Source organism: Mustela putorius, unplaced genomic scaffold (genome assembly GCF_011764305.1).
Source record: "Mustela putorius furo isolate JIRA1106 unplaced genomic scaffold, ASM1176430v1.1 tig00003896_pilon_pilon_pilon, whole genome shotgun sequence".
Taxonomy (NCBI): Eukaryota; Metazoa; Chordata; class Mammalia; order Carnivora; family Mustelidae; genus Mustela; species Mustela putorius.
Genome location: NW_025422045.1, coordinates 1,536,511 through 1,560,966, shown reverse-complemented (window position 1 = coordinate 1,560,966; position 24,456 = coordinate 1,536,511). Strand labels below are relative to the sequence as shown.

The 24,456-nt window shown below is 33.8% G+C and overlaps 1 protein-coding gene across 7 annotated transcripts in view; it reads right to left on the bottom strand.

Moving 5' to 3' along the window:
- Nucleotides 1-24,456, bottom strand: part of TCF12 (transcription factor 12) — a 392,538-nt gene that overhangs the window by 55,012 nt on the left and 313,070 nt on the right. Inside the window, exon 1 of one of the 7 annotated variants that reach the window (XM_013048259.2) lies at nt 5,569-5,743. The exons of 5 other annotated variants lie outside the window; for them this stretch is intronic. In XM_013048259.2, the coding sequence (XP_012903713.1) occupies nt 5,569-5,637 (69 nt within the window). In that variant the 5' untranslated portion in view covers nt 5,638-5,743. Of the gene's footprint in view, nt 1-5,568; nt 5,744-24,456 lie in introns of those variants that run through there. One more of the 7 variants, XM_004777308.3, reaches the window with a different exon arrangement.

The following is a 24,456-nucleotide window of genomic DNA, read 5'->3' as shown; positions in this document are numbered from 1 at the left end:
ACCTATTCAAGTTCCTCACACAATAATACAAACAACAGTTTCTATTTCCGAATTTTTGTAAAAAGAGGCTGTTTAAAAGAATAAATAAAAATTTGGCTTGGGGTGCCTGGGTGGCTCAGCGGGTTAATCCTCTGCCTTCGGCTCGGGTCATGATCTCAGGGTCCTGGGATCGAGCCCCACATAGGCTCTCTGCTTGGCAGGGGGCCTGCTTCCTCCTCTCTGCCTGTGTCTCTGCCTACTTGTGATCCCTGTCTGTCAAATAAATAAATAAAATCTTAAAAAAAAAATTTGGCTTTAAGAATTATACTGATTCAGGCAGGGTGCTAGGTAGGTGTTAGAAGAAGTTTAAGAAATTTCCTAAAAACAATTCCCTATTGATTTTTCTCATCATTTTGGGTCCATTATACTACTAATTTATTATCATTATACTACTAATTTATTCTACTAATTTACATATAAATACTGATCCAAAGTATAAATTCAAATACAAAGCATCTTTAACCTAAATGGCAAATTTTTGAAGTTTCTGAAATTTAGGTCTTCCCAATTTCCTTATTCCTTCTCTAATCAAAATTAAAAGAAATATAACCCCAAAGGAAGACATTAACATTTTTAAACAAATCTATGAAACAGTCTAATTTAAGAATTTTCTAATATCTAAGAATATTTAGATAACATTTAATATTTCGATGTTTTTAGTATTTTATTATTACATAAAAATAGAACTTTTGCCACTTTGCCAGAAAGTCCAATCTACTACTGGAGTTTTTATGGTAATTCCAAGCCTAAGAGGGAAAATGTTTAGACAGTTTCAGTAAGAATCAAAACCAAAGGCATCATGACACAGAATGTCTGAAGTACAAGGACTAATTCAAGGACGTACAAGCCATCTCTATCAAGGATTCTTTTTACCTAAGTAGCCTGCTAAAAACACAACTGGTATTTTAGTAAAAGGGATAAAAAATGCATGTTTTTATTTTCCTAAATAAAAGTATCAATGTCTTTTCCCAAGAATTCTCAGAGACATGTTTAGGGATGAAATAAAGTAAAATTTCCTAACAATAAGAAAACAAAATTCTAGTTTTCAGTACAAAGCAGCTTAAAATAAATTACTAGTTCTGCTGTCTAACAAGCATAGTTAGATATAACTGGTTTTCAATTGTGAGAAAAATGTCTTAGGAGGTCAAGCACATTTGTATTAATCTTAACATCACTGGGCATTTTTCACCTGCTCCTTTTATAATTGCTATCATTGTCATAATGACCACAGTTTTTCCCGAGAGATAAACTATGGAATTTTTAAGGGACTGATTTTGAAACTTGTGTTCTAGGATAATATAGTAAACAAACCAATGAATGTCACTCCTTAGCTGCCTACTTTTAAAAAAAAATTTAGATCCAACAATATAGAACCTGACTCTTTCTTCCACATTCATGAACATTCATGAAAGGGATATAAGTTTCTTTCTAAAATATTAATAAAGCTGACCAGTGATGAGATGCTCTGCTGGCAACAGCTATAGTTTTAACTCTTTGGTATTTGTGTCCACAAATTAAAGGGGAAAAAATCCTTGGACTTATGTCTGGAATATAATCTCAGGTAGTTTGATAAAGAGGAGAAAAATCAAAGTAGGTTTAAGTTAAAGTCCTTGTCCTTCTATGTCGTTAGCATTGTATCTTTATAGAATTCTTAAATTAATTCTTGTTTTCCTCATCATACAAATGTTAGGTTTAACTCTACTGGGCCTAGAGACAAGCTGGAAACTTGAATTAATTCAGTTGTACTTTCCTCTCTCATGTTAATTAACAATAAATCCCCAATGGAACTGAAATGTAGTTCTATATACTTTCACGCTGGTTTCTGTGCTTTATTAAGTGAGAGTGTTTATTTGCAACACAAGGCTTAGATGTATTTACAATGAAATTTTAGCTGCTTCCTACTCTTAATTCTTATGAAAATACAAACTACATGGGCAGACAGGTGCCAAAACCATGGTTAAACAAATTTTCAGTACTATGAGTTCTATTAAAAGAGGAGACCACCGCTAGTCTGATTTCCTGAGTTTTTAAACAAACCTAGTTTAAAGCTCTTCATCTTAAACAGAAAGTAATAAATATCTGCTTGACTGACCACATCAATTTGCATTCATAAAACTATTAGTCTTATTACATATGCAAAATACATTAAGTATTTATAAGAATGGCCTTGTGTTTTCCTGTTACATTTTCTTTCCAGTGTAGTATATTTTGATACAAATTATAGTAAGGATAAATGAAGTCTGGCCCTTTGCTATGAAGGCTAGTTAACTTGCCCTTAGGAAAACCTGCTCTTGGGAGACAGATCTGGGTTCAATTCTGACCTCAGCACTTACTAACTGGCTGGGGCTTGAGCAAATCACTTAACTTCCCTGAACCTCATTTTCTTTATTTATAAAAGAATGACAGTAACAACTAAATGACAGAGTGGTTGTGAGTTAAATGAGGTCAACATAAAGCCCTCAGTGTAGTTCCTGACACAGAGTAGCCCTTATAATCATTTTAGTTCCTGTCTCTTCTTTCCCAGATTCCATCCAAAGAAGCTCAATATTAAAAATGTATTTCTAAGCTTGAGTTTCAAAACTTGGATTTCTGTGTTGTCTCTCATAAGATTAAAATAATCTCCTCATACAATTAAAAGAGCATCATGTCTGTACTTGCTACAATTTTTATACCTGGAACACTCTGTAGAATCTCTTCATTTCAAGGCCTAGAAAATGGAGGCTGATCAGATCAAAGGCAGGCCGAAACTCCAGAATCCTCAAGATGAAGAAAACAGTTTCCTCCCAAAACTTTACTTCCTTTACCTCTAAGACTTTCTACCTTTCTGCATAAAGGACACAATTTAGTCATATCAATGAGAAAACTGAATGCAGGCCAAGTTCTTTATACATAAGAGCTCAGAAACTCATTTTTCCTTGCTATTTTTTAAATCTCAAAAAATTGTTATTCCAAATGGTTTTCAGTTTCCTGTTTATGATAAACACATATTAATATTTTATAGTATGTTATAGAATACAAGTACACAAAGGCTACATACGATACAGATCATTAACCCCTTTCTTTATGAATAGTGGGAAAAATAGGGTTAACATCTTGGCTTTTCTGCATATAGATGCTCAAGCCTTTATATTTCAAACAATATACTGCTATCAGAAAATCTTAATTAATAAAATATGGAAAGCCTATTCTCTCATTAATCTGTTTTTTGTTTTTTTTTTTTTTGCTAGAGACTATTCAGTCTTACTGTTAAAGTACCTCAACCACCCTTAAATGCATGAAACCAACTTGAAAACTTAAAAATAAAAACTGGAAAAAAAGAGAAAGTACTTTAAGACCAGGACCACTTAGGATTTCTTGCTCCCTAATACCCACAATGGGATTTTAAAAATGAAATCAATGGGAACTTGTTAGTATTTCAAACTATTAATCTGCCCTATCATCTAAAATAAAATGTAAGGTAGGATTAAAGAGTGAGCTTAAATTTAACTTGTTCACTATGAAGATTATATAAGTATTCCATAACTGAAGTAAGGAAGTATATTTCACTTAGAGACCGGAAATTCTAAGTTAAAGTGTCAGTTTTTACCATGATATGTAGACATTCCCCTATATATATAGGAAAATGAGGCATTCACATAGTTTTTGGATAATGTAATTACATACTACATCATTTTCTTATTGAAGAGTTAATAAGAGAATAAAAGAAACTAGAGGTGGTAAAAGTAAAATATATATAAGAAAATACATTAAGACTAGGGCCTTATGATACAGAGAACTAAGCAATATATCAGCTCTTTGTGCATTTTTCAAGAACATAAAAGTCACCTTTGACCTAAATCAGGCACAGGCTATCAATTTTCAGGCTACACTTCTCTATCATACTAGCTATGTCATCTACCGTAAGTCTGGAAATACTTAATACAATCAAAGCTGTCCCCTGCCCCCAACCCAATGTAGAACAAAGAGAAATGTTGTAATAGAGTGTTCTGTGCTCTTGAAAGAATAAAATCTAAACTCAATTTGAGTTACAGGCTCTCTGCTTCAGAGGTCCTGTATAATTAATTTTACTGAACTCACAGACACATACACACACAATCTTCAAAATGTCTATTTTACTCAGAATTGGACATAAAAGAATTTTCACACTTTAAAGACAGTTAGCAAGGAAGCTATACAGAGATCAAGTAATTTCACTTACATTCTAGAGCTACTGCTCACATTTTCCAAAGCTCTGCTTATATGCATAGTGTGAACATATAGTTTTTAATGGGTTTCCAATATTTTGGCTTGATTATCATCTATTAGAAAAGCTTACCCTAAAGTTAACAACCAATTGCTAACAGAGTCCAAAGAGGCCTTCCCAAAGCAGTCAGAGAATGAAAAAGTGCTTTCATTAGTTCTCATGTACCCTGGTTAGAACCACATGCTACTGGAAAAGATTTTCAACTGGTAAAAGGGAAGGAACTAATATATCTGATTTTACACCTATTTTAGGAAAATGTGATTGTATTTTCTTTATAACTTCAAACATTAACATTAAAAATGCCTTTACTCCCAACAAAAACAACAAAATCACCAAAGTCATATATATATATTTAATAAGACACCTGAGGGAAATTTTTTTTTTACAAAGACTGAGGAGGAAAATACTGAATTTCTGACATAAACGCAAGATTGTAATTCACTAGAACAACATTTTTACTATGTTGATCAATGATCTTATAAAAGTAACTGCTGATCTTCCAGTGAAGTTCACTTTTAGAATATATAAAACCCTATGACTTAAAGATTCTTTTGCAGAAACATTCTGAATAATACTAAGTGATTGAAGAATAGAAAAGTCTTGCTTAGCAACACAGAAAGGTATTATTTTAAAACATCTAACCATGTGCTATAAATTGACCAGAAATACATTCTTTGGAAAATGTTTAAATGCATTCTTTGAAAAACAGTGATTTATTTTATGAATCTGTACAGGGTCAAAATTCTGCTTTGATTGGAAACAGATGGTATCCCAGTAAAGTCAGGCTCTGGACCTGAAACTCCAAACAGGAAATACGGCCCTCACTAGCTGACTGCTTCCCTAATCATTCCCAGAGCTTCATACTTGTTATTTTTATGAATATCCAAGATGACTTTCATCTTTCCTTTCTATCTACAAAGCATCAAGCAATCCTCTCTCTCTGTGAGTGTATGTGTTTTATATATAGATTATATGTTTACAGTATTAAAAAAACATTGAAAAATAAGTACTTTCAAGCTCATTGCTAGTAAAGACATCAGGCATTAAAAATAGTAACTCACAAATTCAGGTTTATTTTCTATCCTATTTTAAAAATAAAAGCCAACAACTATTTAGTAACAGTGTCGAAGGCAACTTCACTGACACTACTTACAAAGAAATACACAGTTTAAATGTATTGCAGAAAATGATAAAACCTCACAGGTTTTAGTAAAAAGCAATTAATCTACACTGTTTTCCATTAAACAAGCCAGTTAGAAGCTATATGAACAAAGAAAAAGACTTACCGTTTTCCCATTGTAGTAATACATCAAAGAATTGCTGCCCATTCCAGGGACAGGATAAGCACAATACATGTTGATTTTGAAAAGGTTAGTTTGCAGCTAATGCACACAGCTTCTCTCCAAGACATACATCCACACAGCCAAACAGAGTTAAGTCTTCAGCACTATGCATCCACACATGGATCTACTCAAAAGGAACTTATGCAAAATAGGACTGAACCAACTCACAGAGCAGAGAGGGAGGGTTTATGCTGTAAGTAACCTCTTTCAATTTCTATCAAGTCCTTGAATTCGTGGAGGATACCAGTAAGACAAAATTTGGGTATTTAAAAAAAAAATACCAGTCACTTAGGAATGCTAAATAATGAAAAGAGATATAGTGTCTTAGAAATAAATATCCCAAATTGTTAATTTGGTCATATATATGATATATATACCTCTCTCTCAAAGAAAGGCAAACTGACATCTCTTAATCTGTTTTTAGTTTTAATTAGAGTACAGGTGGCAGGAAAACCCAGCTTGCTACACCTCTAGCAACATTACCATCTGGCCTGGTCTAAAGTTGCTTCCAACTTTGATATACACATGATCAAGCTATCAGGAATTGGAAACACTGAATCATGTGTAACAAGAAGGATCTAGACAGTTAAGCCTTGTACAAAATCACTTCCGGGAGAAAGCAGACCCGTCACGTAAGTACCCCTTAACTAGCTAGAACAAATCATGATTTTTTTTTTTAAGTTACAAATATCATATTGAAAAAAATGTTAAATGGAGCACATTTCATGAAAAAGTTCATTATAAAAACTTAAAAAAATTATCTTGAAAATAAATGTTTTTAAAAACAAACCTATTAGTACAGATTTTCAGTTATAGATGTCCTTAAATTTTTCATTCACAACACCAATTTAACGTTTATAATGGACTACAATCTTCTAGACCATTTAATATGTAAAAGCAATTTAGTAGTTAAATACAGTAGTTTTATTATCCCTTATAAATAGTAGTAGTTTTGTTTTACCTTATATAAAAGTATGAAAGGCTGGATGTATAACAGATAAGATGTGTACTACAGCCGATAAACCAAAAAAGGTTTCTTAGATGTCTTTACTTTGTTCCATGTTTATTACTGCTCTTAAACAATATTTTTTATATTTATATTTTATGTTAATGATCAGATTTCTCAAAAAGGAAAAATAAGATGTAGGAATAAATGTCTCACCGACTTAAACATTTTATTATTCTTTTAAGTCAAAAGGTTTTAGGCACTGTTTGCAAATACATATTTTTCCCACATATTACTTTGTTATTTAAAAATTTTTCAATTTGTCTTTGCATTTGTCGGATTCTAATCCAGAGAAACAAAATAGAAACATTTCTCTCTTTCCTCCCCATCAAAACCTCTTTGTATTACTCTCTCTCCTCCCCGTGCCTTGTAGCTTCTAACAAAACTTTGCTAATCAGAGGAGAACTAACAAGCTGCAAAAAGGGGCACATCACCTTTTTTTAAAGGCACCTTTCATGAAGCAGAGGTCTTCTAAAAAATATTCCAGAAACATTCAATAAGAGGGCAAAAAATAAAAAACTCAACTCATTCTTATGAAACATACTGATTAAATTATAGTAATAAAACCAAATCAGACAATGAGGCCAGCTAACTTCACAATGTTTAAAAGCTGATGGTATCGGAGTAACAATAAAACCTCCCCACATTCTCCAGATACAGAAAAGACTAAGCAGCAGCTGCAAAAGAACATCACTGTACAGCAGACTATTAAAATGCCAGTCTGCAGAGTGGTTTGTAACTTCCTCCCCTCCTGAGAGACCACAAAGACCCATTTCAATCCTTAGAGAACTGTGTAAAAAGCTTTGATTTACAATTAACAATGCCAAGCCTTAAAACCATTCAAGTAAATTTTACTCTTTCATAGATATAGTCGTTCTCTGACAGAACAGCTTGTCTTAAAAAAAAAAAAAAAAAGGAAGGGAAATCAATCATCTAAAATAAAATTTCCTTTTTCTCTTAATAACAAAAAATTTAAAAATTCACTTTTGAACAGAAATTGAGGAGGAATGGGAAAAGAAGGAAGCCACAAGCACTGATAATACTAGAACATTTTCTTCCTACAATCATGCTCCAACTTGAGACAACTTTTATACATTGGTAACAACAACAACAACAAAATCCACTTACAGTAAAGCTCATTTCTCTAGGGCTTGCCAGAAAAGAGCACTATTTTGTCTGATAAACAATATAATGTAAACCCAACTATACAATTTTTGCTATTAAAGCAGATGAAATTTTTAGTATTTCATCAACAGTTCTTTATTTTAGAGACAACTAAATGGTACTCTGAAATGAATAAATAATATGCAAAAAAAAAGTTGAGAGTAAAGTCAGACACTATAATCTTTTACTGTTCTAAAGTAATTTATTAAGCAACTGGAGAAGTTTGCTATTAAAGCTGAAATCTGAATGTGAAACACAATAGTTTCTAAACAGAGTTAAGTAATTAAAAGCTCTTGCTTCTCCTTTTCATTCCTACTTTCAAAAGCAGAGATACAAAATCCATACATGTGTATTTAAGACACCTTCCTCTTCCCCAGTACACAACATATTCACTTGGTATACACTACTGCTGAAATTGAAGGTAGAAGCAGAAACTTAGATAGATCTACATATTTATGATATTAAACTAATTTTTCAAACATAGTAAATCATCAAGAAAGCGGTGGTAATCTAAATAAAATGTTCCCAGAGTCTACTTGTGTGTTATGGCAAGGTCTTTTGTTATCCCCAAATATTTTTTTGAAGTTGGCCTTACCCTGAAAAAACAAGTGGTTGGCATAGACTGTCATTTTCTTTATCACAATTACAAATGATCTTTCATGATGTCTTTTTTCTCTTCCTCAAAAATATTTTTTGAAAAAATTCTAATTTAATCTATGCAACAGCTGCAGCACAATTTTTCTTCTTAAGAAGAATCATATTACAGGAAAAAAAAGGCATATACATGGATCAAGTGCTGCTCTAGTGAATGCAGTTGTTTAATCTTTGCCTTTTTTTTTTAAAGGAACATGTCAAGGGTTAATCCTGTGACTCAGTATGACAAAACGAGTCAGCTGGAGACAGGGCCACTTTTTAAACCTGATTTCAGACAGACGTGCAGTCTGCACAGGAGCTCTGAACTGTCCTGCACTTTTTATCCTGAATTGTTCCCACTAACAATTCTATGTAATCACTTATGTGTTATTCTAAGATGATGTGATCTGACATAATATTCATGCTACCTCGTCTAACAATCTAAACTTATCAACAAATTTTATAACGAAATGGGCATTACTATACACATGAGGGATATGACTAATGAAAATATCACAAAACCCTGGAAAAACTGTGACTTGGACATACATCTTTTATTAACAAACTGATGATACTGGTTTGAGGACTACTGCATTTCACCGATTTTCAAATACAGTTCCCCTTCCTTCAATTGGTTTAGGATGTGATATACTGTCATTCCAGCAGCTGTCAAGCACAGACCTAAACTAGGTAAGACAAAGCTATAATGTACTTTGCCTAAGCAATTTTACTTCTTTACTTAAGATTTAGGAAACGGTGTTTTCAAAAAGTCTATTAGATAGGGACTTTCTGGCAGCTTCTGTTTAATTCCAAGCCTCCATGCAAAATTTCCTTCTTCCTTCTTATTTTTCTGTTGGTTGGGAAACAGACATATCTTCCCTGGAGAACTACGCAAAATTTCATGGAATTACCAATGCAATATTTTATTTTAATCTATTTTCTTATCTCTTCTTTATCCCTATTTGGATCACTATTAACTCTCATACCTGTCTTGTAAACTATTCTTAAGCAAGAATATTTCAGAGTGATCTAAAATTCTAAAAAGTTTTCAAAAGAAAATTTTAACTGAATTATACATCTTGAATTAATTAGTTAATAAAAGCCAATTAATAGTTAATCTTATTGTACATTTTTCTAAAACAAGGAGGCAACATTCTGTTGTCCCAAGAGGCCAGAAGATCTGGCTAGAAAAGTGAATCTAAAACACGTTAGAAGATTCTTCATGAAAAGTTTCAACATCATTTCTAAGTGAATCAATTCCTGGAAAATACGACTTTCAGAGTGATGAAGCCAAACAAAGTTCACATGTGAATAATTCTACAAATGAGCTCTGTGTTTTCTTAACCATGAAACTCAGTAAATAATGAATAAATTAATGGATGCAAGGGAGGTGGGGTGAGGATAGGTTTAAGAGGGATAATAAGTGATAGAATCTATGAGTAGGCAGATTCAAAGCAAAAGGCCCTTCCCTAATGCCTCCTCATCCTGATTTAGGTTATAGAGAGATGACTTGTGAATGAATGTATAGTATGTGTAGCATTTTATTTATTTATTATTTTTTAATTAATTTATTTATTTTAAAGATTTTATTTATTTATTTATTTATTTATTTATTTATGATTTTGTTTATTTATTTGACAGATCACAAGTAGACAGAGAGGCAGGCAGAGAGAGAGGAGGAAGCAGGCTCCCCGCTGAGCAGAGAGCCCCATGTGGGGCTCGATCCCAGGACCCTGGGATCATGACCTGAGCTGAAGGCAGAGGCTTTGACCCACTGAGCCACCCCACTGAGCTACCCAGGCGCCCCAATGTGTAGTATTTTAGTTAGGCTGGCTAACAAAATCAGATACCACAATACCAGGCTTTATATTTTAACACTGTATTGTAGATTGTTCTAGTTTATGGTGCTTTGTTACTAAAATCATTCCTAAGTGTTCAGGAGGTTGCTTCTGGTCTTTTTCTAAAAACTTCACAATTTAGAAAATTTACTTTTGCAAAGGAGAAAACCAGCATATAAAACTCTAGCAAAATAATGCATCTCTCTCTCTCAGTGCACCTGGGTGGCTTGCTTGGTTGGTTAAGTGTGTGCATTTGGCTCAGGTCATGATCACAGGGTCCTAGGATCAAGCCCCACATTGGGCTCCCTACTTAGTGGGGAACCTGCTTCTCCCTCTCCCTCTACTTTTCCCCCTGCTTGTGCTCTCTCTAATAAATAAACAAACAAACAAACAAATGAATGAATAAATAAATAAATAAATGATCTTAAAAGGTAATGCATCTCTTTCAAACGAAATGATTAACATTCAAGGCATATTATTTAAAGATAATAATGCTACTGATGTTAAATCATGTAAGGCATCTTCCAATACAAGTGTCATTCTAATTTTGCTGATACCATTCAATCAGTAAAGAGGCCTCCAAATACTGTTTTCCACTGTATGAAATCTTTAAAATCAAAGACTATATTGAGTGTTATTTCCTCAGGTGATACTCTGAAAAAACTGTTCCAATTATGCCTTAATTTTGAGTACCTAAATCTTAGCCAAACCAAATAATAATCAGACTTAGTGTATGATATTGAAGGCTGGTCTGAATACTGATACAGTTTATTTTTATATTGACTGGATCTGAGGAGCATCAACACACATATAAATATACACTTCTCAGACCAGAGTAAAAACAATGCTTAAGTTCACACATCATATTACCTGTCTCAGACACAGAACATCAGATTTCTTATTGCTTCTTTACAAATATCTCAAGTCTAACTTGAGTTTTACAGATCCTTAATGATTAACAAAAGAGAAACCAACGATCTATATAGCCAGTGGTAAGAACCAGCTATATAAACTGCATTTATAGGGCAAAAGAACACTTGTTTAGTTCCTCTTTGACAACCATATGAATACAATGAGAATGTGTATAAAACAACCCTAACTCCTGGAGGAGAAATCAAATAAATGTCATTTTGGGGTAAATAAATAGTATCCTCCTGATATCAATACGAAAAGAGCTGACAGATCATACAAAGCCTCTCAAAGGCTATCATTAGACACCCTTCAAATGAGATAGAACTGTAATTACTGAGAATATATAAAACCTGAAGCAAATTGTATGTTTCTTTTGATCACAAACTCACCATGACAAAGCAGTTTTCTTTGAAAAATTAAAGGAGGGGGTCCCCCCTCCCTAGTAATTCCTACATCTCTTGACTCTCCATTTCTTTCCCCACATGAATTGCAGTTTGTCACTTCTCATTTGCCACTTGAAATAACATGGTAAGAGAATCATTAACTATGCTGCAACTTGATAACTTTCCTGCAGATGGCTCTATAATCACAGGGCTGCCTAATGGTGTGTGTGCATGTAAAAACAATGAGGAGGATGACACCCAGGTTTTCAAATTCCTCAATGAACCAGCACTTCTGAAGAGTTTTCAAGACAAAGTCTTTCACTATCGACTTATTAGGCAACCCAACAACAAAACTGTAAGCAAACAAAGCTATTATTTAAAATCATCTGTAAAAGGTAAACAATGTGGTCTTGGGTTAAGTTAGCTCTCACTTAGAGAAAGTGCCACACAACTCTTTTTGTTTCTTCTATAGTTTTTTTCTTCTGAGTTGGAAAGCACTAGATCCTTTCAATTTATGAGAAATGGAACAGCAACAGGGCACTAAGTCTTATTTTTAAAGAGACCAAAAGTAACACCTGCATTTTAGGCCACAGTCATTTCAAGAATCTGCAACCTAAAGCTCTAAGTAATTTATACATGAAACTATATCTGGCCCCAATATATGATTTTAGTTTCAGTAAAAATTCTTGTCCGTGGCAGTAATTTTTAAATACTATATATCTATAATTAATTAAATATCTAGAGTCCACCAAATCATCCTGCCTCATATCTGTAATCAAGTAGTCATATAGTCACTGGAAGAAGTCACCCAGATCCCAAATTTATGGAAAAAGCTATCTTAAAAAGAATGGTTTCTTACTATTAAATTATGGTGAACACTCTCAAGAAAAGTCAATTAATAGTTCATTTTTAAAACACATCTAGAAGGGTATCATAAACAGGAGGAAATAAGAGATGCTGTCAGTTCAACACAGGACAAAGCAAAGCAAAACAAAACAAAACATAATTTCACTGGGAAATGCAATAATGCCACCCCAATAAGTGTCCTTTATCAGACAGACTAGGTCACAGATACAAAACTTTGAAAAAAGAAACCTGTTAAGTTACTTGTTCTATGTACTAGAAAACTATTAAAAGGAAACCTCACTGAAGTGAGGGGAGGCTGGAATAGGAGCCCTATCAGTCAATGTCAATTACAAGAAGGTTTGTCAATTATAGAGCCCTAAAAGAAGAATACTCAACTGGAACAATCATCATTTACAGTGCCCAAAGGGAAAGACTTATATTGCATTTCCTATAAGAAACTGACTACCTCCACAGCTCATCAATGAGAAATCTTCACCCTGAAATCCTGCTTTTCTCTAAGGGGCTTTGCTTCAAAACAACCTTCCCAGCTTTCTTTTTCTTCCTAAAGTAACATTCCTTTCCTTTGTCGGACTTACCTATGGTTTTGTCATAGTTTGTTTGTCGTGAATTGCAATTCTCTGTTACTCCCAAATAAACTCATTTTTACTGGTAAAATAACTTTTATTATTAAGGTCAACAGTATCTGTATTGCAAGTGCATATAATATGGCAGAAATATTCTCCCTACCACTCATAGTACTCTGTGAGATAGGCTGCTCAGGTTCCAGAACTATGGAGTCATACCATATAATGAAAAAGAGCACTGGATTAGGAGTCAGGAGATAGGGATCTAGGTTTTAGCTCTGTCTCTTAGAGTTTAGGGTAGGACATTGCATTTCCCTGACTTGAAGTCTCCATTTCTGCAAAGTACAGGCATTAAATTATCCCAAAGATTTCACAGCCATTTCACCACCAATAAAATCTTTTACTATCTATTCCACCTCAAAACACTGAATCCCTTTTTTGCAAGAATTTTGTCTCTCAATTTTTAAAATTAAATTATAACGACTATTTTTCCCTGTTAAAAAAAACAACAAAGGGGCGCCTGGGTGGCTCAGTGAGTTAAAGCCTCTGCCTTTGGCTCAGGTCATAATCTCAAGGTCGTGGGATGGAGCCCCACATTGGGCTCTCTGCTCAGCAGGGAGCCTGCTTCCTCCTCTCTCTCTCTGCCTGCCTCTTTGCCTACTTGTGATCTCTGTCAAATAAATAAATAAAATCTATAAAAAAACAATGAAGCCATATAACTTTCATTCAGAACTTCTAATTAAAGGGGAAATGAAACTTTGCCATGCTGAGCTGAAATCATTCTAGTGAAAGAAATGTGATGTCTTACAGATTGGATACTTTTATTTCAGCAAACTACACAATTTGTTAGTTTTTTAAAATATTTTACATCTTCTTATATTATTATTTTTGAAGACCCAGGGCTGTGACTCACTGGCATAGATGAGACCCACTGTCCACACCAAGCTTAAATTGTATTTTTATAATTGTATCTGTGAGTGGCATAATTAAAAGCTTAAAAGCCTTACATGAAAGGTTGATCCAAAATGGAATTCAAAAACATAATTACAACTTCTTGGTCCCAAAGCTGACTCTAAATACTTTACATTCTAATAACATTTTTGCTAGCAAATGAAATATCTTTAAAGGGGTTAGTTATATATTTCTATTACCTAGTAATATTTTCATTTAAAACTAACTTTTGGGGCACCTGGGTGGTGCAGTCATTTAAGAGTCCAATTCTTGATTTTGGCTCAGGTCATGATCTCAGGGTTGTGAGACTGAGCCTCATTTCAGGCTCATGCTCAGCATGGTGTCTACTTGAGATTCTCCCTCCCCTACTCCTCCTCACTTGTGTTCTCTAAAACAAATGAATACATCTTTAAAAAAGGATAAAAATAACATCTTTTAAAATAGCTATGCAGTGTCTAAAAATGGTAAAAAAGAAAAAAAATGAGGTTAACATTGTACCAATAGGTAACTGCTCTTATCTAACTTTGTCTTTGTTCAATTAGCTCAGTATCAATTTGATTTCTTTTTTTTTTTTTTTTAAGATTTTATTTTTAAGTAATCTCGACATCCAGCATGGGGCTGGAACTCAGAACCCTGAGATCAAGAACATACACTTCACCAACTGAGTCAGCCAGGACCCCACAATTTTGATTTCTCAGTAATGTACAATTCGATCTACATGCAAGACATTTTATGTTTTTGACACAGCATCATCTGAAAAACAAAAGATTTTTGGCTATGTCCTTGAAATATACATGTAGGCCTCTACAAAGACGGTTTATTATAATTTTAGCAAGCAACAAAAAGTTAAGGAGTCAATGGGGAGGCTATGGTAATTAAGTAGGCTGTGGCTCCTGCTCTATTCTGTAATAAAGAATTTTGGGCCTGTAAGTTGCTTCTTTGTGCCTTTTGGCTGGAGAATTTAGTAGATCGATAAAAGAGATTGTCATGTGGATTATAAACAGGTAATAATCATGTAGGCTGGTTAAGTTTACTAGATACAATAGGAAAGTAAAGAATGAAAAGCAGGTAGCAATACTATAGTACCTTTACAGTTGTGTGATCTTGAGAATACTTGTTTACCCTAATATTGGTTATTTCAGATTGTAATAATTGATATACATATATAAATAAATATATAAATACATATATAAATAAATACATATAAATATAAAGGTTCAAACTATTACTGCTGTTAAAACTGGAATATAAGAACACAGCTATCAAATGCTAAAACCTTACATGGAAAACCAAATGCAGATCTTCCTAACTCTAAAATATCTAACACAGGGATAGACTGAATCTATATAAATGGAAAGAATTTCAGTGATCTTTGCCACTAAAAAGACTTCCACTTTTCTGATAAAAAATTGTGGAGATTTTCTTTTCCTCCCTGAAAAGCTTTATACAAAGTTTACGCTTGTTAAACACTTATAATATAGATGGATAAAATAAACCTAGTTCATCTTGAAGGATAAATTAATTTCAGATTACCCAGTATGTTGTTTGTGCTTTCTGAGATGACTCAGCTGAGCATGGTCCAGGGTGAAAGAAGAGCGATGCCTATACTGCAAATCATTTGAGTTTGTTCATTTATTCAACAAGTATTCACTGAGCATCTATTATGTACCTAGGTGCTGCAGATAAAGCAATAAACAACATAAAGAAAACTCCTGCCTTATTAAGTTTCTCCTGGCTAAAACAGATGAACAAATTCTAGTATATCAGAGGGTAATAGGTGTTATAGAGAAAAATTTAATAGGTTAGAAAAGGGGGGTGATGGAGACATGTTACCATTTTATGTAGGATGGTCAAGATGCCTAGTAATAAAGTGATATATGATCAAAGAGAAAAGTAGGTAAGAAAACTAACTACAGGGATACTAAATAAGTTGTGCTCTGGCAGAGAAAAGAATAAATACAAAGCCCCCAAGGCAGGCTTGATATATTTAAGGAGCAGTAAAAAAGGGCAACTGTGTGGGTAGAGGGTAAATTAGTAGAATATGGTATCTGTGAGGTGGTAAGAAATGCTACTGGAGGATTCTGAACAGAGTATCATCCGATTCAGATTTTAAAAGGCTCTTCCTGGTGTTAAAAAAATGACTAAAGGAAAACTGAAGACTAGTTGGGAAGATGTTGCCATAATTCAGGAAAGAAATAAAGGTGGGCCCGGACAGGGGTGCCTGGGTGGCCCAGTCCTTTAAGTTTGAGCCTTCAGTTCAGGTCATGATCCCAGGTCCTGGGATAGAGCCCTGCAATGGGCTCCCTGCTTGGCAGGAAGCCTGCTTCTCCGTCTCTCTGCCCCTCCTTCTGCTTGTATTCCCTCTCTCGCTATCTCTCTGTCAAATAAATAAATAAAATCTTAAAAAAAAAAAAAAAAAAAAGGTGGGCCTGGACAATGATGAAAGCAACAGATGATGACAAATGGTCTAATTTCTGAAGATAATTTTAGTATGAGGAATTTAGTATGGGAAGATAACCACTGTTTCATTTTTGTGTCAGGGAAACTAACTTTTTTTCCCCTTTAGGAGTGCGTTTCCTGTATTTTGGTTTTCCATACTCCTCTGTCACATGAGGATCATGACCAAATATTGTTAATTAGGTCAATCCTAGTGCTCTGTAGAGTAATGGCTGAACTACCTGTAATTTATTTTATTTATTTTTTAAACAAATTTACTCTTACTATTGTATATAACCAGGAATTAACTGCATAAATGAGGAGGAAAAAGTAGGGCAAATAATTCAGTTTCTTACACAAAGGAAGTAAGTTCATATATTTTGATGATCTGAATAGCTGGAGTAGCAGGAAGATGAAAAGTACAGCTTGGAGCAGGAAGTCATTAACAGATGATGTTCCCTATCATAGATAACATAAAATAATGGCTCTACAGTATTTATTTTTATCCTTTTAATTTAATTCAAAAAGCATTTCCTGGATGGGCCCAGAGGGCAACAATTACTCAATAGAAAAAAATTGCAAAGTTACTTCTTTCCAAAGGCTGAAGTTATGTTTTGACTATAAGCATCGTGAAGACAGGGTACGAGGGTCCATGCTTTATTCATACTTAAATCTATAAAGTCTTAAATAATTCTTCTCTCATAATAAGCACTTAATATAAATTTACTGACTTCTATTGACTGGATTCATATTCCACTAACTGAAGATCTAGTAAATGGAGCCCACTCTTGTGTCAAATTGTTTCTAACTCTAATCAAATTACTGGATTTTATTTTATTTTATTTATTTATTTTTTTAAAGATTTTATTTATTTATTTGACAGACAGAGATCACAAGTAGGCAGAGAGGCAGGCAGAGAGAGAGAGAGGGAAGCAGGCTCCCTGCTGAGCAGAGAGCCCGATGCGGGACTCGATCCCAGGACCCTGAGATCATGACCTGAGCCGAATGCAGCGGCTTAACCCACTGAGCCACCCAGGCGCCCTCAAATTACTGGAATTTAAAATATAGAAATATCTTTGGTGATGTTGAAAAAAATCAACTTGATTTCAAATAGTATCAAGTTACATAGTTTACAAATTATGAAGCACAAGTCAGAAAACTTGATAAGATTTTAATTACTTATTTCTTATTAATACTGGCCATCATAAAGCTAAAAAGGGAACAAAATAAGCCATAAATATTAACTTAAATTTATAAATATTAACACTGAAAAAGTGATTTTTCTAGTCACAGGATGGAAGATTCTCTTACGCTTCATATGAAGGTTTTATGTTTAGAAGTGTTCATGTTTCAACAGAATCTGTTTCACAATCAATCACAATCTAACAGCTTCTCAAGCTGTTAGAACAACCTTTTAGCTTTGGGTTCTGTGAGAAAGTTGGACCAGGATAAAAGATGATGATTGGGCACACACGTATCTAAGTTTAGGTAAAAAATTATAGTAGGGCTGTTTATATCAAAATCAAATTATTTAAGTACTTTAAACCCAATTGTTTAAAATAATCATTTATTAATATATATATTCATAGGCTTATTTTTGATGTAATGAACTCTCCTGCATATTACCTCATGTGACATTTAAATCCAGAAAAATTATGAAACTGTACCACCCACTTTATACATTGAGGCTTTACCACTATTATAGTTAGAGTAAGGTAAATAACAGTTCTGGAAAGTTTCTATCAATACAATAAACTCTAGCTCAGTGCCCAGAGCCTTCAGGAAATGAAGAAGGGACTAGTGAATATTATCAGATAATGAATCTAAAAAGCCCATAAGTAACCAGGGAACAGACCTAAAAATATTTAAGTTTATTTAATTTTGTTTCTCTTTGAGTCTGTTTTTCACAGAAACTATACTGTGGGAGTAAGAATGCATTAACTTTAAGCATATAACTTGTGTTAAGTCTAATGCAGGGGTTGGCAAATTATGACTATGGGCCAAACTTGGCCCACCACTTGATTTTACAAATAAAGTTTTATTGGAACACAGTCATGTCCATTCATTTATGTATCATCTGTGGCTTCTTTCATGTTCTGGTAGCAGAGTTGAACAGTTGTTACAGAGACCATCAGGCCCACAAAGCCCAACATATTTACTACATAATCCTTTACACAAAAAGTTTGCTGACTCCTAGTCAAGCACATTGATGTAGAGTAGAAATATAGGCTATTAACAAAGAGATAAGCAAGTTCTAGCAGCAAGTTTTTCAGAAACATAATTTCTAGAATCAAATTATTCTTGAACACTAATAAAATGTTGGCATATTATAGAAATGTTGCATTACATATTAAAATAATTACATATGGGTGCATCTGGGTGGCTCAGTAGGGTAAGCATCAGACTTGGTTTCAGCTCAGGTCATGATCTCAGGGTTGTCAGACTGAGCCCTGCATCTGGCTATGCTATGCACTCAGCACAGAGTCTGCCTGTCTCTCTCCCTCTGTTCCTCTTCCCCCCACTCTCAAATAAATAAAATCTTAAAACAAAACAAAACAAAACAAATACAGATGATAAAAGACAAAAACTCTGAATGGTCAACACATTAAAATTTGTTTAAAATATATTTTATATACAAACAATGAATCATGGAACACTACATCAAAAACTAATGATGTACTGTATAGTGAACTAACATAATAAAAAATAAATTTAAAATATAAAAAAAATCTCAATAAATGAAACAGTGGAAAATTAGAAACTATTGTTGGACTAACAGTGTTTAAAATGCTTAAAAGTCTAACTCTGCATTTATCTATATAGCATAACAGTCCTTGAAATTAGGTACTACACAAATACAATGAATGACTTTTCAAAGTAAAATCACTACTGGTTAAACAAAGGGAGTATCAGAGATGGCAAATTTCAGGTCAGCAAATTACTTAGGATATAACTGCCTTCCTTAACTTAGAATGAAATTCAGAGCCCCAAACATCCCCAGTGATAAAATTTGGAATTTCTTAATTTGTTCCTTCTTTCCTATACTTGTAAAAATAATCCTCAATTTTATTAGATTCAAATGACAACAACAAAAACCCTTCCATGGTTCTACTGATGCTGAACATCCTGACAGTAGGCTTAAACTCTAAAAGTAGTCACAAAGTTCAACTACCACATATACTTTAGAAACTACACAAATTATACACAAACACACATTGGGTCTTATCCTACATCTGGTTTGTGAAGTATTAAAGATCTGAAATACCAGCAACTGAAGAGTTTAATAAACCTTAAAAGGCAGGTCTGAAATTCAGACATTTGTTCTTTTTAAAAAGAATATTAAAAAAAAAAAAAGACGTTCTTATTCTTATTTTTTATTTATTTTATTTCTATTTTACATCTTTATTTTTTAAAAAATAAGAGACATCAGAAAATAATAAATATTGATATGGTTGTACAACCACATCAGTACAAAAAACTGGCTACATAGAACTTACTCACTGGTTACGTATCCTTCTACTTTCTGTCTTAAAATAAGATCAAAGACATTACTGGCTCCTCACAAAAATGAACATCTTAGAACTATGGATTAAAAGCTTATTATCTATACTGATACAATTCAGACACTGTTCAGAACAGTGGCTACTGTCAGCATAAACAGAAGCTATTTCTTATTAATGTATAAAGAAAATCTTTCATTCAATGGCTAAACTGAATATAAGTTTGGAATGGATTATAGAACCATCCTCTTTATATACTAAGATTTTTCTGCTAGTCTGACCTATAAAGTCAGAGAAAGAATTGGCCACTTTGGAAGTTTTATATCATGTGGACTTCAAATAGAGACAGCTTATCTAACTGCCAGGAATAAGAAACTCTCAAGTACCTACAGTTGTTCTGTGGCCTCTATGTTTGTCTGCCAAAGGAGCTAAGCTAATACCTATTCCAAGTCATTCAAAAAATGGAGGGTTCATCATAAAGCTCAGCTGAAGCTGTTGCTGTGTAACTACCGTTTATTCCAGAAGCACTAGGATTCTTGCTAGTCTTAAAGGCCTCAGATAATTGTCTATAATCACTCTGTTAGCTTCCGAGAGACTTGCATAAGACACTCCCTTTGTGAGTATTCTACTTGCTGCTCATCTTGTTTGCTATTTGTGTGGATTAACTTGGAAATAATAGTCACTCTACAGCTCTAACCCTTTACCTTTTTCTTCGTTTTTTCCCCTTCCTTTACCTTCTTCTTACTGGCTTAGATTGCCAGTGATCTTTTAAATGGTAGTTTTCCAAGTCAAAATTCACACTAATTTTTATTTTTATTTTATTTATTTATTTTTTAAAGATTTTATTTATTTATTTGATAGACAGAGATTACAAGTAGTCAGAGAGGCAGAGAGAGAAGAGGAAGCAGGTTCTCTGCTGAGCAGAGAGCTTGATGTGGGGCTTGATCCCAGGACCCTGAGACCATGACCCGAGCCGAAGGCAGAGGCTTTAACCCACTGGGCCACCCAGGTGCGCCTCACACTAATTTTTAAAAAGCCATTCCTAACAATAAAAAATCCCATAAAAACTTGGGGAGAAAGAAGGCATCATTTCCCAAACTATAGCCAACTACCAAACGAAAGTCTATGGAACTGCCTATCTGCGGTGAAGAAAGAAAAGGTGGATTCTAAGCTGCTCTGATTGACCTCAAAAGCTCAGTTCCTTATGGGTAAAGAGTGAGCAAAAAAAAAAAAAAAATTTCTTCTTGATGCTTGAGCTGGTAAAATACACTTCGAGAGTTTAAGTACAAAGCAAAAAAATTATGTGATAAACTATATTGCTTTTGTGGGGAAAATTCATACACGCTCAAAAACAAAGGACAAAGTACAATATAGCATTTGATCAAGAAACAAACACTGCGTCATCAGCCTATGCCTGGGACTACAAGCCAGTTACATTCAAAATGAATTAATAAGAACATGCCACATTAAAGAAGATGTTAAAGTTTGATGTTCAAAAGACGTTTTCAAGTGCTATTGAACAAAAAACTCGAGGAAGAATCTGGGTCTAAAAAAGGCATTCTGGAATTTGTCCTGTGTGTTTATTTTCTGGTGATAAAAATTTTGAAAGTGTCTTGCTTCTTTCTTACTTCAGAATTCTGCATCATCTGCAGCAATATTAAAAAAAAAAAGGATCTAGGTCTGAAAATACTAACAACAAATTAGAAGATAAAGAATAAAGAGCAAAGAAACTTCCTTCCATCTGAGAAATGCTTCAGAGGGACATAAAGATGTTAAACCAATGATAAAAATCCAGGATGGGGGGTGGGGGAAGAAAGCATAAACTCCTGATAGTTCAGAAGACAAAAATAAGTAGTATGAATTCTAGGCAGAATTTGATTCAACGAATTTTTTTCCTACAGGTTCCTTTTCTGAAGAGAATGCTTTCTAAACAACAAGCGCAGCTACAATTTACCACGCATGTACCAAGCACATATGTATACAATACATATACAAGTGTAGGTAACACAATAAGTTTTTTCTTTCAGTCTAACATTTATCCATCCTTATGTTTTCAAACTTTTGCTTGCTTTTCAGCAACATTTGATAAAAATGAAGTGCTGATTTAAATTTCAGGCTGCAGTGTAGGAACTAGAAAATATAAAGAATATTTATCGAGTGTCCATTATATGCTGAGCACATGCTAGGCACAGGATACCTGGCACACTAACATTTGAGAGGGGCACTGTATTCTTGCTGTTCAGAAAACTTAAAAGCAAGTTCTCGGGTTTTAAAATAAAACGTAGCTGAGGTCAGGTAAAACCCATTAACTCCTGGACTGGAAAAGATTGTGCTTTTCTACATCACCCTTTTGATGGTGATAGGTTCTTAAAAGAACAAAGCTAATTAAAAATAAATTTGATTAACAAAAACATAATGACAGAATAAACTATGGCTTAAATTTAATATACTAAACAGGATGTTTTATGAGTAAACCAAGACATGTAATAAGCTTTAACATTCAAAATAAACAGAAAATGGCCTTTGATATTAAATTAGGTTGCAATCTTGGTTGTATGTGTGATCTTAATATCTCTGAGTCTCAATTTCTTCATTTGTAAGAAGAGGTATTATTATCTTAAAGAGGTGTGTTACAAAGATTAAAGATTAAGGTAACAGAGATAATGGTGAACACAGATCCTCATACATGGAAGTCCTACACCTCTAACAGAGTGACACAATAACAGAGTGCTAACAATAATTCCTTTTGGAATTATTGGGAAAAAATCACAACCGCCCCCAGTCCCTATCCAGTGCTTCAAAATTTTCCTTAAACGTTGTATCTTGGTACAAATCTGACACAGATGAAAAACAACTGATGTACACAGAAGGATAAAGACTAAAGTCAGTGGTTAGAGAAGGGGAGAAGCAGCTCAGGAACCCTAAAAAAGGAGGAAAACACCTCACAAAGTCAAAGCACCATACGTTCTGAAAGTCTCCTAGATAAACCTTAATAATTACGAATGCCACCTATTATTTATCAGCCAGGATACTTCAGTGAGTGTTTATACTGTTTCATATCTGGACTGATTTTGTATGTTCCCCAATCCTTTTCTGGAGTGGGAAAGTGAGTCTGTTAATAGGGAAAGTACAAAAATTGTGTCTAGTATAGAATCCAGTAATGTTGTACTTCTAGATGTGTCCTGAACATGTGTTTATTTTCTCTGTTTATGCCTTTCACGGTTCATCCTCCCTCTTCTCTAACAGAAGAATTGCTACTTATCTTTCTGGACACAGTTCAGATATCAACTCCCAAGGCCATTAGTACTTCCCAAGGTAGGATTAGTTCTACCTACTCTCTGTTTCCAGAGTGCTTGGTATACACCTTTACTTGCCTCACTGCAATATAATTAATTCACTGAATGCTTGTTTCTCATACTAGATGGTAAGTTCCTTGAAGGTACTGGTAGTGTGTGTATATGGTAGAATTTTCAATGTTTAAGCGTCATTCCAATGTTGTTGCCACCATTCTACATTGTCCAGTATTTCAACCTATCTAGAAAAGCAAGTGGAAAATGTAGTGTGCTTAAGGATGCTTTTTTTTTTAAATATCAGGAAGGAAACTAGGATCACTATGCTTTTTGGTTAAGTGCTGGGCACATCAGGGTTTTTCTGGGGGGAGGTGGAGGGGCACATCAGTTTTAAAACTGTAAGTACTTAGCATTTTTAGACCTGAAAGGAAATTCAGATTTCCCACTTCAAACTTCCTAAGGGCTAACTGACTAAGCCAGAGTCATACAGTCAATCATTAACTGAGCCAGCAGATTTGAGCAGATCATTCTCTTAACCTTACTGACCATACTGCTTTAATGATGCCAACACTCCCTTACTGGGACTTTATCCACAGATAGGAATTACCATTCAGTTGATCTGCAGAGAGGAATAAAGGAGCTTATGATACCTAAATTTGTATCATGACTTACAAAAAGAAAAGGCCTCTAACCAATGCTATGTGGTCAACTAAGTAGATTATCAATGCCTTTTGCATGTTAAGTAACCCTACCTTCTGTTTTCTGTAGCAGTACAAGTAGTACAGTATTAACCTAGTTCTTCTACTGTTTATTTAGTAAAGGTAACATATATTTTACAGATGATTGAAGATATTTGGATAAGCAGCAAACTGTGAAATCTGAGATGTTACTGCCAAGTTTCTACTTTTGTTTGGGAAGTATAACATTCAAATGGTCATGAAATAAAATACACACAGTCTACATTTTTATACCTTTTTATGATTCATATTGTTAAACGTCTATACACTGCATATATTTCAGTAAAAGCATTTCAATAGTAAAAGCACTGTAACTTTAAATTCCCATTTGCTTTAGATACTGAAAAGGTAAATACTGTAACCATAAGTATTCTCAGAAGTTTATTATTTTGGTAATATTTATCAAAGTATCATTTTTAAAGTTTAAAAAAATTCTCTTTAAAAAACCTGAGATTTCAACATATCACTTAATCTAAAATACACTTTCAATTAATTAAAATGCATTTATTCTTTATATATCCTTAATAACATTCAATATGTCTAAATACTAT